The 15,019-nt window shown below is 34.0% G+C and overlaps 2 protein-coding genes across 4 annotated transcripts; both read left to right on the top strand.

Moving 5' to 3' along the window:
• The first annotated feature begins 653 nt into the window (after positions 1-653).
• On the top strand, positions 654-4,333 carry LOC144558809 (SNARE associated Golgi protein family). Its single transcript, XM_078307685.1, has 4 exons — positions 654-1,032; positions 2,326-2,596; positions 3,464-3,634; positions 3,871-4,333. The coding sequence occupies exons 1-4, from the start codon at positions 866-868 to the stop codon at positions 4,039-4,041; spliced, it is 780 nt and encodes a 259-aa protein (XP_078163811.1). The 5' UTR covers positions 654-865; the 3' UTR covers positions 4,042-4,333.
• A 1,529-nt stretch (positions 4,334-5,862) lies between these two features.
• LOC144558612 (uncharacterized) lies at positions 5,863-12,184 on the top strand. Of its 3 annotated transcripts, XM_078307455.1 has the most exons (11): positions 5,864-6,019; positions 6,666-6,733; positions 6,805-6,929; positions 7,043-7,137; positions 7,689-7,894; positions 8,415-8,606; positions 9,317-9,523; positions 10,049-10,202; positions 11,368-11,431; positions 11,516-11,593; positions 12,016-12,184. In XM_078307455.1, exons 1-11 carry the CDS (start codon positions 5,918-5,920, stop codon positions 12,090-12,092), a joined length of 1,368 nt encoding a protein of 455 aa, XP_078163581.1. In that variant the 5' UTR covers positions 5,864-5,917; the 3' UTR covers positions 12,093-12,184. The 3 variants fall into 3 exon arrangements, 2 of the variants coding, with proteins under 2 accessions (XP_078163581.1, XP_078163582.1); XR_013512950.1 differs by lacking the exon at positions 11,368-11,431 and having other exon boundaries at positions 5,863-6,019; XM_078307456.1 differs by lacking the exon at positions 6,666-6,733 and having other exon boundaries at positions 5,887-6,019.
• The last annotated feature ends 2,835 nt before the right edge of the window (positions 12,185-15,019 follow it).

Below are 15,019 nucleotides of genomic sequence, written 5' to 3'. Positions count from 1 at the left end.
AATTTCTCGTGGGTCCCATATGCCACGTCTGTGTCTCCACCTAGGTTATATTTGATTGTATAATAATAATAATAAGAATAATCAAATTAAAAATAATTATTGTTTGTCTTAGTAAAATAGTTAAATCTTAATTTTTTTTTAAAATAGTCTATTTTAATAGGATAAAAGTTTGAATTCCTTGTTATAATTATTCTAATTCAACCAAACACAAATAAACTATTCTGAATACTCTAATTCTAAAAATAACATATTCTCAATCTATCCAAACATATCCCTGATACAAAATTACTAAAGAGGACACATACCTTGACCTAACTTAAATTGTAACTACATTAAGATCAATTAAAACTAAAATAAGGGAAAAATAGCATAAAACCTATTACACGGACTGTTTTGGGAATAGTGGCACATATTTTTCGAACTAAATCTGCTGTTATTCTAAAGGAATAACAGGAACCTGTTATTCCTATCCCAACCGTTCAAATTTTTTTATACGTGAATCTCAAGGAAACAGTTTTTCGTATCCGAATCTTGATAAAGATCAACGGTTGTAATAGGAATAACAGGGTCCTGTTATCCCTTTGGAATAACAGCAGATTTATTTCCTCTTTCCTTTCTCTACCGAACACTACACGAATATTCCCCCCTTTAAATCCCCACGGAAAAGCTACAGGGAGAGAAGCAAGAGAAAGGCGAGACAAATTGAAAAGGGAAAGACAAGAGAGAAGAAAACAAGCAGAGAACACGGAGAGAGAATTGTTTCTCTTCCTTCGTAATTTGCTTGATTTTTCTCGCTTTTCACTCCCACCTCGCTCCCTCCTAGATCCCGAATCTCTGGTTCGACAAGAGAATTATTGAGAAAGAGATGGGAAAAACGCGAAACTTCCCGCTTTCTTCGACGGAGGTGGCCATGGCGTTTGCTTTACTCGGGATCTTTGGATTGGGGCTTTTCGGGGTGTATTTGTCGATGCCAGCAGAGGATTATAGCTTCCTCAAGCTGCCTCACACTTTAGAGGAGCTCAAGATACTGAGGTAACGAATTAATTTTTCTTTGTCAAATTGAACGATTGTTTTGCAGCAAATTTCATTTCGTAAGTGGTTTCTGGATCTGGTAGGTGTTTTAAATTTAGAGATTAGTTGACTTTGTTAGGCAATGGAACAGTGCTATAGCTACTATTGAAATGATGCAAATTGGGGGTTCTTCTGGTGCCTTTGTTTAACTTGTCTTCATACTTTACTCTCTTTCAAAATTCTGTAATCTGCGTTTTCTTTTTCGTTTTTGCAATGCTGGTTTTTGTTTGCTAGTTAGCAGAACAGTAGCCATGGGTTTTCATAATTTTGTGTAAATTTAGGTTTTATAACTATATACGCATGTAGATTTGTGGCTATTTGTAGCCAGTTAATTTAGTTTTTTTTTTCTCTTTCAAATTAGTCAAACCTCGAGCAAATTTAGCTGCTCCAATTTTTTTTTTTAATTTCTCATTTTTTTAAATATTAATTCAAAGGAGGTGCGATTATAACTGAAGGCGTTTTACAAGATCACTTGTGTCGTCATTAATTTGAAATGCTATAATCATTTGGTCGTAACTCGTAAGGTATTATACTTGTACTGGGGGTCCCACTTGCAGTTGGTATAAGCAGTTAAAGTTTACCCGACCTGTGGAGCAGTGTTAGCACTACTAGCCAATGCTGAGTCAGCTCCCAATATATATATAATGAGAGAACTTGTCTGGCTGTTTGTTTTGTTCTTTTTCTCCAGTTCATTTATTATTTTACTTTTCAAAAATTGGACCAATGCATATTAAAATCCCAAAAATTATTTGCACTATTCTGATTACCTGTACTCTAATTATTATGGTACCTTATCAAAAAGAAGATAAGAAATCTAGGTTCTCGATTTGGCATCTTGGCATCTTTCACAGTAGTTCTCTTCCACAAATTATATACATTTAATAAGATTTTTATAGTTTGCTTATTTGTTTGGCTTTTTTTTTGGATAAAAGAATTTTAATGATCCTCAAGAGTTTAGGTTGCACACTTTTCTTATTCTGTTCCTAATTTGAGTACTGCCTTACTGTCCATGCAATCTGTACTGATTTAATTGCATCTGATAGAAAACCTAAATATGTCAGCTTATCAGTCCTCTTATCTGACGACTAAATTTTCCAGTTCCGCCCCTGTCTGAATATACATCAAATGCTTCATACATATATTATTTTTTTCAAGTTATTAAAATCTCGGGAGTACCAAGTGCATTTAATCGATAAAGAAATTCTAGAATTGAAAGGGAATCTGATCTTGTTATTCTTCGGTGGTGCTTTTTAGGGACAACTTAGAGAGCTACACTACTGACTACACTATTCAAGTGCTGGTGGGGTATTGCATGGTGTACATATTCATGCAGACTTTTATGATCCCCGGTACCATCTTCATGTCCTTGCTTGCTGGGGCCCTCTTTGGTGTCATACGTGGCGTGGCCTTGGTTGTTTTTGCTGCCACTGCCGGTGCCTCTTCATGCTATTTCCTCTCTTACCTAGTTGGGAGGCCTCTTGCTGTCTCTCTCTGGCCTGACAAACTCACCTTCTTCCAAGCTCAGGTATTACGATGATTTTCTTTTACGAAATATACTTTGTGATTTTGTCTTCTGGAATCATGTTGTCTCATTCGGGATTTGTTCACTAATGTGGTTCCATTGTGAAAACAATTACAATAAGGGCTTAATTTCCCATACAAAATGTGTATCACATCATGCAATTCAAGTGTGTGTGTGTTTGTGTTGGGGGGTTGGGGGTTGATGGGGGCATCTGTGACATTTATCATGTTTTGTTGATGTGGCCACATAAGATCATCAATATATTATGAGTACACTAAATGTTCTAATGAATGAGCATCTTTTAAATTGTATTGAAATTTATAATAGAGATGGGTGAGTGCTTGTTAATCTATGTACCACTTGTTCAGAGGAAGTTTATATGACATGTGTTCACTTCCTACCTAACCCAAGGGGTATGGAACATCACGAGAGGCACATATTCATTTATGATATTATGAAAACATTTTTCATATTTTGTGGCTTCTAAAGGGACAAACTGGCAGTTGTTCCTTTTGCCAACTATGTCAATCATCCCATTTTGTCCTTTTGCCCCATTCTTTGTTGTCGCTGTACCCTCAATTTATTTCTAAATAAATGGATTTTGCTTCATGATGGGCCTATATCTTTTAAGAGATACTTCAATATTGTATAATTTTCATGTTTTGTTAAAAATACACTTATTCCTTAATATCTCAAGCTTTTCTAGTTCAATGTCATCACATGCAATTTGAAAATACTTGCGCAAAGTGAGGTGTCCTTGCAGCTAACTTGTACTATTGTCCATTGGTCCCTGATTATTCTCTTCTCTTTGTTTTGAAGGGGACCTGGTAAAATAAAACTGACAACCATGTTTTCGTTTCTATTTTGTAGGTGGCGAAGAGGAGACAGAAGTTGCTAAATTACATGCTTTTCCTAAGAGTAACCCCTACATTGCCTAACACATTTATAAACTTTGCCTCTCCTATAGTCGATGTGCCTTATCACATATTCTTCTTTGCCACTTTAGTTGGCCTAATTCCGGCTGCCTATGTCACTGTAAAGGTATTGTCTTATCTTAAATGTTAATTGTGCTATCAAGCACCCAATTTAATCCAATGAAACCACAAATGAGCAGTATTGTCTTAATTGAGCTTCAATTTTTACGATTTACTAATAAGCCCCAATATATTACGTAATTGTTCAATTATCCTCCAAAAATTAATGGTTGCACATAAAATTGATACCAAAATCCTTGGATAGTACTCTGTTTAATCATCCCAAAAAATAATAAATTTCAGGCTGGAATTGCATTGGGAGATTTGCGCTCTTTGGGAGATCTTTATGATTTCCAATCTATTGCAACGCTTTTCTTCATTGGCATTATCTCAGTGACTCCTACACTTCTAGGCAAGAACGAGTCCAAAGAAGAAAGCCATACTAGATCTGAACCGTTGATTAAAAGCGATTGACATCATACTCTTTAATTCTCTTGCCTAGTGTTTCCTTGTACATACCAAGAGCGTCAGCATGGCTTTGAGCCAGCAAAAAAAAAAATGGAAAATTTATATGGTAAAAATGGGGTAAAATTCATTGATGCAATCCGGGACCATGTATTGGTTCTGTGATTATATGTCATTGGTTAGGAGAAATGTTGGAAATTTGGGGGCGGTTTGTTTCAACTTTTAGATCTGTTGGTTGGACAGTGCTTCAAATGGTTGTAATAGATGTTTCAATCAAGTTAAATGAATGATCAAAGAATAATTAAGTTATCGTTGTCCTTGGAACGAAATTACCACTCTTTACCCACTTTAGCCATTTAAAGTTGCAAAAAGGTCATGTTTTGATCCAAAAAATTATCAATTTGTACCATATTAGTCTTTATGAATGATTATGCATCATACTAATCTTAGATCATATAAATTAGCTGAAGACTGTATATTTAATTAATCTAGTAAGAAATTTGTTTTACAATTTCAATATATATGTAAGAATAAGTACAAATAATTTGATACAAGAATTCATCGTGAGTTGTTTATTTCGGGCTGGTAACAAGAGCGAGCTAAGACAAACTCGAACTTGGGCTCGTAAATATAACTTGAGTCAAGTCGAGTTCGACTTTAGCAACAAGCTGAAAGTTTTGGCTCGAGTATGCTTGTTAACAACTCGTTTGTGTTGTGAGCCGTGCATAAACTAATTGAGCCGAGTTGTAACTCAACTTATTATACTCAACGACTTAACCTTTTTAAGTTTTCCACCTTAGTTGGCTGATATACTTGACAATCTCATAACTATAGAAAAAATAATTTATAACTTTACAATTAGGCAAGTAAAATGTACTTTTAACATATATCATATACATAAAAAATGATGATGAAATCTGATGTAAGTTTCAATGCTCATCAAATTATATAAAATTTACATCAACCCATATATAACGGTATTTGTTTGAACATTAAATGATATTGAAATTATATGAAAGCTGATGAATTATTAATCTATAAGAAAAATAACATTTTTATAATGTTTTATGTGAAAATTATTTTGACATAATTTACAAAAGTATTGTCAAAATTATCAAAATATATTGTTAACAACTTCCAAGAGATCCTAACCCTTATTATTAATTTTAAATGAATAAAATAATTTTATTGAAATAGTTTATATTGGAAAATGAAATCAGGCATGTTTCATTGTGATTACGGAGCTTTTTTTTAGATAGAACAATAGAGATCTAGTATTTTAATTCCTCTTTAATGTTCATAAAGAATTTCTATTCGGATTTCAAATCTACAATCTTTCACATGGTTTTCTAATTCTAACTACAAAGTTGTTCGCTCTATTATTATTGTCACATGCTTATATTCATTAGAATTTTAACTCAAAATGTTGTCAAAATCATTTATAAACTTATCACATTTAAGTAATTAGTTCAATTTTTCAAAATAAATAAATTAGTCTAAAGTGAAAAGTACCAATGAATAATCCAAGACTAAACAATTATCTTATTTGACAGGGATGTGGGAATTGAAGCCTTTCCTGAATCTCATCGACAAAAACTAAGGGTGAAGAACTGAAGATATTGACACAATTATTTTAGCTTCACGCAGCCCACAATCAATCGAACTAAAATAACAAAAATATCGATTGGTGCTTTGCATTGAACTAAAACAGCTCTGTCAATATCCTTAATAAAGAGAGGAAACTGAAAAATGTGCAAAATATTTAGATTGGGCCAAGAAAGCCCAGAATAATTTGTTGGACCTCTTAAAAGCCCATATGTTGTCAGTATAACTCTCTTTACTCACAAATCGAAAAAGGCAACAGGTTCTTGGCTTCCGAGGGAAAATGAGGAGCGCTCTGGCGAAGCAGCTCACTCTCACTGCACGTGGGATCCACTCAAGGTCCCCCGTCCGCTCCGCTTTTCCCTCCTCCTCTCACTCGCGCCAAGTGAGTGCCTTTCTTGTTTTGGTGGTGGTCTTTTTTTTTTAAGTATTATTGATCTAATATTGCTCACCTGTTGATCAAATGAGATATTTCATTCCTAGGAAATCATTTTGTAAATTGCCTTTGTATTTTGACAGAGAGAGAAGTTGCCATTGCATTGTCTAGGCCTCAAGGACCCATTTTCACTAATAAATAAATAGTTCTGGGACCAAATTGATATTTCTCAAATAGCTCAATGACCAAAGGGGGCAAAAACTAAAGTTGGTTACATATTATTGTGACAAAAATCGAGAAATGGTGACATTGGAATTTCAAGCCAATGGAACTCCATTTAAATTTTCGTAGGATGCAAGGCTACGCAGAAAAAAATGAAACACACTAATGAACCACAAAATATTATCCTCTGTGCAGCAATTTAGTCCAAGGTGGTAACTTTTGCTAAGCCAATTTGACGACTTGCAGTGCTTTTTTATTTTATAAATCACATCCAGTTATATTCATAGTTGCTTATCCACTTTGCATATTTAGTTGTTTTTGACATTGTTGACAGTGCACGCCAGCTATTTTTATGCTGGAGTTGAGTAAATGATTATTTATAGTTTTACCTTATATATTTAATACTTCTTTTGTTGGTGATTGCTCTATGAAGCATGTGATTTTGGTGCCTTATGCTGATGGGGGATGGTTTCTCAAAGCGTGCCAATGCCATACGGACCGGTACATACTGGTTTGTACATGCTTCTTGGATTCTAGGAAGAAACTCATGTGGCTATCTTTCTTGTTTACAGAGAGGTCCATGGATTTTCATATGGACTCAACTGGGCCTTGGCCAGTAAGGGCGTTGTTGTAAAAGACAATGCTTTCTACAATATGACACCACTAGAGCTTAAGAAGCGTGGTACTGTAGAAGCTGGTACTCTCTGCTTGTTCAATTATGAGATATTTAAAAAAAAAAATTTAGTTTTCGTCTTTTCATGCTTGATACATGTTGACTTCATTTTGTTCTTTTTGGTGTATGCATTATAGAGCGATTGTCAGGCTTACCGCTTCATATAAGAGGAAATGTTGTTGGTGGGACCCCTGACATTTCAAGGGCCCAGTTTGCAAAGCTTTTAAAACTGGTATGTGCACTGGTACATAAATCTATATCTATATTGCAATTGTATCGTGACAGAGGGTTAGTTGGGCTAAGCAGTGGGTTAATCTAACATTTCTGGTAGCTTGGTTACTAGTTAAGAGTCAAAATGTCAAGAAAAGAAAAATGATAATGCAAGCCGTATACGAGCAAAAAAGGATGTTAATTTTCATGTCCCCTGAAAAATGTTAAAATATCTTGTATAACCCTGCCAAACAAGGAGTATCATGGTACCTACATTATAAACCATAGAAGATAGTGTATGCCCCCAACATGATATCCCCATTTACTTCAAGAGATGCGAAATTGCTCCCTTCCTCGCTGTTTTATGTTTACTTAACTAGAACCAAAGAATGATGATTTGTGCTTTTTCTTTTAGTTGTAAGAGTAGTAAAAAAAAATTCCACTTTAAGTGAAGTTATGATAAAAAAAACTTCTCTGTCTTGCAGTGTGCATGAAACCATTTAGAAACAAGAAGCTATAGTCGCTGACTGTATATCCTGGTACCCAAATTCAAAGTCTTGATTACTTGTACAGGTGTCGACTCACCTGTCATCGGTTAAAAATCTTTATGTGCAAGATGGTGCAGTTGGCTCTTCTCCAATATGTGACGCAAAAGTGAGAGTAATTGCTGACAGTCCCTCAGCAATTTTATCTCTTAGTGGTATTCTTTGGAAACTACCAAGCCGTGCAATTTCACATGACACCTGTCCATTGACCATTTATGTTGCTAGCTCTATCAAGTATGTACTTTGTAGTTTATATTAATATTTTGTTTTTGCCCTTCTTTTTAGTTTCTGAACATTCCCCTAATGAACCTTGAAGTCATGTATACCACTGCAAAACAAGAAAATATGTCACATTTGTATCCTCTGATGTACTTGTCATTCATGGACGAGAGAAACTGTTAGGAACGGTAGTCATCTTTTGAAGAAAAAGTTGAATGGAGGTGTATAGCAGACTCTCTTTTCATGTATAGTAAAGGGGGGATACCTGGTATCCATTCCTATGTTTTGTTAGGCATTTATGAAATTGATCATTTTGCATTGATACGCAGGAAGTTGTCTATTTTATCATAGTGTGTTTTTTTTTGTTAGGCTGGCTTTTTATCTTCTTTTTTTTCTGGGCCAAGGTTCAGCAAAATCTCAGAATAGACATAGCATACATTTCACGGACTTAGACATCTGTCAACATAGGATGGTATTTCCAACACATTTGTATCCATAGACTAAATTGCACACTTTAATTCTTGTAATTGTACAGTACAAATGTAAAGGGAATACTAGGCAAAGCATCAGACCAGGCTTCAGTTGGATTTGCTGTGGCAGACATTGAGCGGTCATCTCTGATCCTTTGTGGCAAAGCTTTTGTGGCTTCTAACGTGATAAAGGATGCACTACGTGCTTTGGCTGCACCTGTTTTGTCTGCTAGGGGTGGTATTCCTCTCTATGCCAGGTATAATATTATTATGAACATTCTTTTTTTTCTCATTTCTGAAACTTTTAGTGAATTTTGAATATCACTCTCTTCCCCAATTGCTGAGCAAAAAGTGAACAATCCAGACCCCAAAACCTCTTTTTATTTGATTTTTTAACTGGCCTAGTATTTTATATTGGCATAAAATGGGCAAGAAAAACCAAAACTTTGAAGTTTCAAGTATTAGTTAAACATCAGTTGTGAAAAAGATTTATGACAGAGAGGGTCAAATTTGCAGATATTTAATTTGGCGGGGTATAGTTTTGTTCAACAATTTGGTAGAAATTATTTTTTAAGCTGTGGTTCCCAAAAGATATTTCTATAGGATGAGATCTGTCGGCAACTACTAACTTTATAATCTTGACAATTATTAGAAATAAGGTTTAAACACAGACCCAAATAATTTATGCATGTCTCTAAGGTCCATAGATATTGCATATAAAGAAGCCTATATATGCTCAGACACAAATCAGACAATCAAAGCAAGAATAAAATTTGATAATTGGTATATCTGAGTTAAACATCTTGGCTCCACTATTCCAAGTGAACTTCTCGTCTCAACATAAAAAAAAAAAATTAAAAAAAAAAAACAAACAAACAAACAAAAAGGAAAAAAGAAAAGCTAATCACCCATGTAAACCAGATTATATATTTTTCCATTAACATATACTTTTGTTTTTTCGTGAAAGGCTCCTTGTTTTGCATGATTCAGTGAATCTGTTGTTTGCACCTGAAGAGATAATAAAGAGCTGTGGTATCCAGGAAAACCTAATTTCTACTGATGCAGGTGCAGTGATATTTCCTCACGGCTCAGCCCCATTTTTTGCTTCCAAAGATAGCATGCCACCTAGTCTATTGAAAAAGCTAGCCTCTGCGATACTTGTTTCTTCTGACAGGTACTAATAATACAACTCAATCCACCTTGATTGTGTAACTTACTTAGGTTGATACAGTCTTAATCAATTCTGAAAATTAAGCCTATGTTGACCAATCTAGCCTCAATTCAATTGTGCAACTAAGCCTTTATGTACGCAATCGAGTCTCCATTTACTCTCAGCTGCACAAAATCAATGAAAAAAACAAAAGCAAATCCAAAAGCAAACTAATCTTCAAGCCCCAGTTAGCCAAATTAAGTATTAACTAACTATTTGATACTCAACTATGCGAATAAGATCTAATCAGCCCAATCCAGCCTTACTCCCTAGCATTACATTAACTATAAATAAGCCCCAAATAAAGCTCAAATCAGTTCCAATTTATCCTTGACAAAACATGACCAACAAAAAAAGGTTAACAAGTGATTCATTCTTAAATACATACAAGTTCATATGCGAATCCTCTGGTACTGTCAAATCCCCAATACAATCATGAAGTTGTACTTATAAGTGTTTTTCTTTTGTTGACTTTGCTAATAAATGTAGCACCATGGCCCTACAGTCAGTGTCCCAGATCTCTCCCGGTCAGGCTGCCTACCACTTCTTGGCTGGTTATAATGATGGAAAATTTGTTCCTGCCTACAACAGGGGCCCTTCCCCTGTTGATCCTCTTGCTCTTGCAAATTCCTTGCTTTTTGAGGTCTGTTTGCCCAATTTAACAACCTTTCTCTTTTTAGTTTTTCACTATGGTCATGCTTCTGTAGTTGAAAACATCTTTTCCAAATTGCACCATCATTTCTCAAAGTTTGCAATCAACTCCAATGTATTTTGGTAAAGGTGGAAAAATCTCACATAACCAGTAGGACCCACCCAACCCACCTGAACCTGACCCAGCTCGATTTTTCTCAAAACTCGACCTTTGAGTGATTGGACCCTAGTGTGAAGTCGACCAGCTCAAGTTGACCTCCTACAGCCCACTGTGACCTATACTAAACTCCGCTCCAAAGCAAATTTATCAGTACAATAACCCAAAATGAATTTACTCTCCAATTGAAATGTCTAGATATCCAAATCACCTGACCCAAAGCCTGAATACATGAGATCCGGGATGGTCTGAGACTGGGAGAACCAAAACCAATGACAACCTGCACATTACCCAATCCACTGTATGTCTTGAGTATGTCTACATAATAACCTGCTGTAATTTATTACCTCAGTAAGTGACGACAGTTTTGTTCTAATCATGCTCAGCAATTCTTTTTGCATTTAGTCATAGAATCATGCCAAGTGGATACAGAGCTTGGTTTGGCTAACATGAAGAAATATGGCTTGAAATATTGTGTCGTTGGTAAATGAGGAATCTTGTATTGTATGCTAGTTACGTGAGAAAGATTTGTGCCATTTTAGAAATAAGTAAATTTCTATGGAGGTCACTAAACATTTGATTTCGTAACAAATTGTTCGCTCAACTTTAATTTGACCCTACAAAACCATTGAACTCTCTATCTGTTCCAATCAAGTCACTTCCAGCCAAAAGCTAATGGATTGCTGATGTCATTGTCCAAATCAGCAAAATACCATGCTTATGTCAGAAAAAAAACTGCATCTACTGAAGCAAATAAGTTGTCAGCATCAGGAATGATGTCCATGTTCATTTGGATAGAGTGAGCTGTTTGGAAGAAATTGAGAGATTAGTGGCTTATGAAGGACAAATCCAAGTTAACCAAGTAATTTGTAACAAAGGGCAAAGTCTGGCTGCAACCTTTAGAAAATTTTACCCTTTTAGAAAATATCTTTTAGTTTTGGGTGGTATTTGCAAAAACAATGCTATAATAAACCCCTAAACAAGAGACTTATCTTTTCAGTTGAAAGAGAGCAGCACTCCTTGTTTCCTGATTAATGCTCATGGTGGTGGTAAACTCATTAGCGGTAAGCGAAAGTTCATGTTTTGTTGATTTTTATGTGCGTTATTGTGATATTGGCGCCTGTTGAATTTTTTTTTTCTTTTTTAAGGTGAGGAACTCGTTAAACTAGCAGAATCAGCCTTGGCCAACAAATTGCCATGGAGGAAAGCAGCTTCCGATACTATAGGTATTTATTTGGAATTGTTTTTATTTATGGATTTTGAACCCTTGATAATGAAATAACTTGACAATCTTGACAATATTTGTCAAATCTGGTCAAACATGCTTCGAATCACAATATAAGTGTATAGAGACACTTGTCACTGGACTTATAGATAGCCTATCTTTTTTTTTCTGGCAATTTGAGCAATTATATTGAGATAATTGAAAATTTTGAATCATTTGATTGACAGTAAAACCATGCTTAGTTTTCCATTATTTTAATATGTATGATGTGCAATGCCAATATAGTGTCTAAAGTGTTTTATTTTAACGATTTTAAGATTGTCAACTTAGATAACTGGTAGTGGATCCTAATACTTTATTTATAGTCATGTCGTTTGTCATTCTATTTATAACTATTCCTTTTTTTTTTACTTGGCTGTACAGTTGGAGATCTAAAGAGAAAGTACAAGAGTTTCTTGTTAGGTAAATTTCAGAAATTGCCCGAGGAATTCACTTTCTGAGACGATTTTTCGAAGTTCGATTGTTTTGTTTCTATTGAATCCCTTCAAGCTACTGTTGTTGACAAATTAGAAGTAGGAGCTTATATTGTAAATAGCAGTGTTATTATTTCTTTTTTTATGGTTTGTAATACTTTATATAGCAAGAGAACACCTTGTTCGGGTAAAGATATTGACAGAGCACTTTTGGCTTCATGCAGTGTTTCAGTCAATAATTTTTTTCATTGTCTATATTGTCCGTGTGATGTGTGAAACCAAACCAACTCTGTCAATATCTTTACCCCTCTGTTCCCTTTTTCCTAGATCAAACCTGGAATCTTGATGTTGCCACCATTTATATAGTTAGGTTTGCTGTGTTTTGACATTTTGATCTAAATATTTTAAGCAGAAAGATTAACAAGTTAATTCGCCCCGAAAGCAAGTGTTTGTGCTGAAGAAAATTTCTCAAAACAATTTGGGTAAATTGTTTCAAAATATATTCAGTTAAGATCATACCTCAAAATTGTTTTACCTGTTCCATATTGGGATGCCAGTGATGTTACTATATTTAAACTAATTGCATAATTAAAACTGGACTTCAAAGTAGAATATTAATGGTGTACTATCAAATATTCAAATTCTTAAAACCATCAACCCGTGTTCACAACTGTAACAGCACGAGATCCAGGTCAGGGATGTTAATTACTAACTAATTTGTAACATGCATGCAAATCGAAATGTTGAAAGTTGTATTTCAGACTGTTATTTATTACTTTTTTTTAGTGTGAACTGTGAAGTCACCAATGAGTTTTTTAACTAACAAAATGATGAATCAAAACCTTGATACCATGTTTGATTTGGGTTTTTGTAGAATAGAGAATAATTCATAGGACAGGTCCGAAATTCTTTATTTTTAAAATTTTGACACACAAAAATCCACAGAAACCACAATACATAACATGAATTAATATATTATGAACAGATTTCAAATTTCAATCATCAAAATATTAATAGTTTGATTGACACGAATAATTTTTGTGAGGGTTGTTTTGCAAAAACTAAAATGATTGGTGGTTAAGGGGAATAATCCAAGTTGTGCAATGTCCTGTCTTACAAAGATTATGCTAACAATCAAAAATTGCTGCTCTTTGCCTCTTTCTAACAATCAAATTTTAAAATGAAATCCCGGGCAATCAGCTGGGTCCACTATTTTTGGTGCAAGGTATGTTTCATGGAATAATGTTTTGAATTGCCCAATGCATTTTCTCTTATAAATAATAAATAAATAATAGTACCAAATACGTGAGGACAAGCTGAAGGAAATTTTTTATTCATAGAAATTAAGAAAAAGATAGAGAGACAAACAGAAAAAGTACAGTATTTGTTATATTGATAGAAAGATCGGTACAGATTCTACCGATCTAAAAAATCAGAACACTTAGGATAGGCAGAATTCCTACCCATCCTAACTTATCCCGGATCTTCTGTGAAGACGGTGCCTGAGAAGATCAAGAATTGATCTGTTGCTATTCCTGTTTTGAAGACGGTGTCACAGAAAATCCAAGAAGAGTTAGGATGGGTAGGAATTCTGCCTATCCTAAGTGTTCTGATTTTTTAGATCAGTAGAATCTGTACCGATCTTTCTATCAATATAACAAATACTGTACTCTTTCTGTTTCTCTCTCTATTTTTTTTCAATTTCTATGAATAAAAAATTTCCCAAGCTCAAGGTGTATAAAAATAAAAAATAAAAAAAAATACTGTTGTAGAGTGATGTTTGTCAGATGATCTCACATGGTTTTGGCTGATCGAATTACAACACCCAACGTGAGAGGGATGTTTATCCTCTGTTATTGCTCGGAATTGCATAATTGTGTAATTGAAATTGGGCTATTAAATTAATTAATTAAGTGTTCAATTGGCTTCACAATTAAATTCTTAATCATGTACAAGTGATTATTAAAGAGATCATAGTTTAAATTTGTGAATTTTATTTTATTTAGTAATAAATTAAATTTATTTTGAACTCTTTCGAAATGGCCCTTAAGATTGTGCATAATAAATAGAGAAATAAATTTCATATCGTACTTTAATTAAAATCAGTAAGTGTTTTTCTCTGACTATTCTACTCAAATATTTACAATGGCTAATGTATTGATTTTGATTAAGATGATTGAACTATAGATATAGTGATTATTGATTAATTTATAATTTAGCTAATATATCTAATTATAAATAAGACTTGTATTCTACAACAAGCGGTGTGCATCTATTTTTATTGTTTGAATCAAAAAGTACAAATTAATATTATTTGTCAAAGTTTCTAAATTTTTATTTATTTTTCTTAAACTCATGGTTATGTCTTAAATTCTTTGGACTTATGAGAACTGCATTCATGCAATCATGCTGTATATTGAATTTATTAATTTTAATATGTCATCAGACCAATCTAGAATTGCACCGTTTTGTAATTGTGCTAAATTGTGGAAAAATGAAATGAAGGATGAAAATGTCAAAATGACAAATAAAGGAGACAAACATATGCAAAATTGAGAGAGACAACTGTCAGAAAAAAATAAGGAGAGAGAGAACTGATACATCTGTGTTCTTTACTTCTTTTCATGTGCTTTATAGCTTCTTATGAAAACATTTGGCCTGTCTAGTGTGAGGTGTCTACCCATTTTATTTTATAAAAAATGGTTAAATAGATTTGGCCTAATAAAATTCACAAAACTACGGTCAATTTCTGATTCTATGTGGCCATAAAATGTAGTCACTTTTATAATTATTAGGACAATGTATACTAATTAAACGCATATATTACATATTTTGTAGTATATATGTAATCAAAATTTTAGATTTAATAAAGAATATTGATGTTTGCTAAAACTTGAGTAGAGGCATGTGGTGGTAAGGTGGGTCACATGTCCTGATCCAAACTAATTGTGAGA

The sequence above is a fragment of the Carex rostrata genome, chromosome 8 (assembly GCF_964058835.1).
Source record: "Carex rostrata chromosome 8, lpCarRost1.2, whole genome shotgun sequence".
Classification (NCBI taxonomy): domain Eukaryota; kingdom Viridiplantae; phylum Streptophyta; class Magnoliopsida; order Poales; family Cyperaceae; genus Carex; species Carex rostrata.
The sequence above is the reverse complement of the archived record's forward strand: the minus strand, read 5'-3'. Positions and strand labels throughout refer to the sequence as shown.

Excerpts from the sequence above, each read along its gene's own strand:
- LOC144558809 (XM_078307685.1), top strand. The coding sequence starts at position 866 with ATGGGAAAAACGCGAAACTTCCCGCTTTCTTCGACGGAGGTGGCCATG. Across the intron at positions 1,033-2,325 it reads GAGGAGCTCAAGATACTGAG|GGACAACTTAGAGAGCTACA; the intron begins GTAACGAATTAA and ends GGTGCTTTTTAG. Across the intron at positions 3,635-3,870 it reads CTGCCTATGTCACTGTAAAG|GCTGGAATTGCATTGGGAGA; the intron begins GTATTGTCTTAT and ends AATAAATTTCAG.
- LOC144558612 (XM_078307455.1), top strand. The coding sequence starts at position 5,918 with ATGAGGAGCGCTCTGGCGAAGCAGCTCACTCTCACTGCACGTGGGATC. Across the intron at positions 6,020-6,665 it reads CCTCCTCTCACTCGCGCCAA|CATGTGATTTTGGTGCCTTA; the intron begins GTGAGTGCCTTT and ends TGCTCTATGAAG. Across the intron at positions 6,930-7,042 it reads GCGTGGTACTGTAGAAGCTG|AGCGATTGTCAGGCTTACCG; the intron begins GTACTCTCTGCT and ends TATGCATTATAG.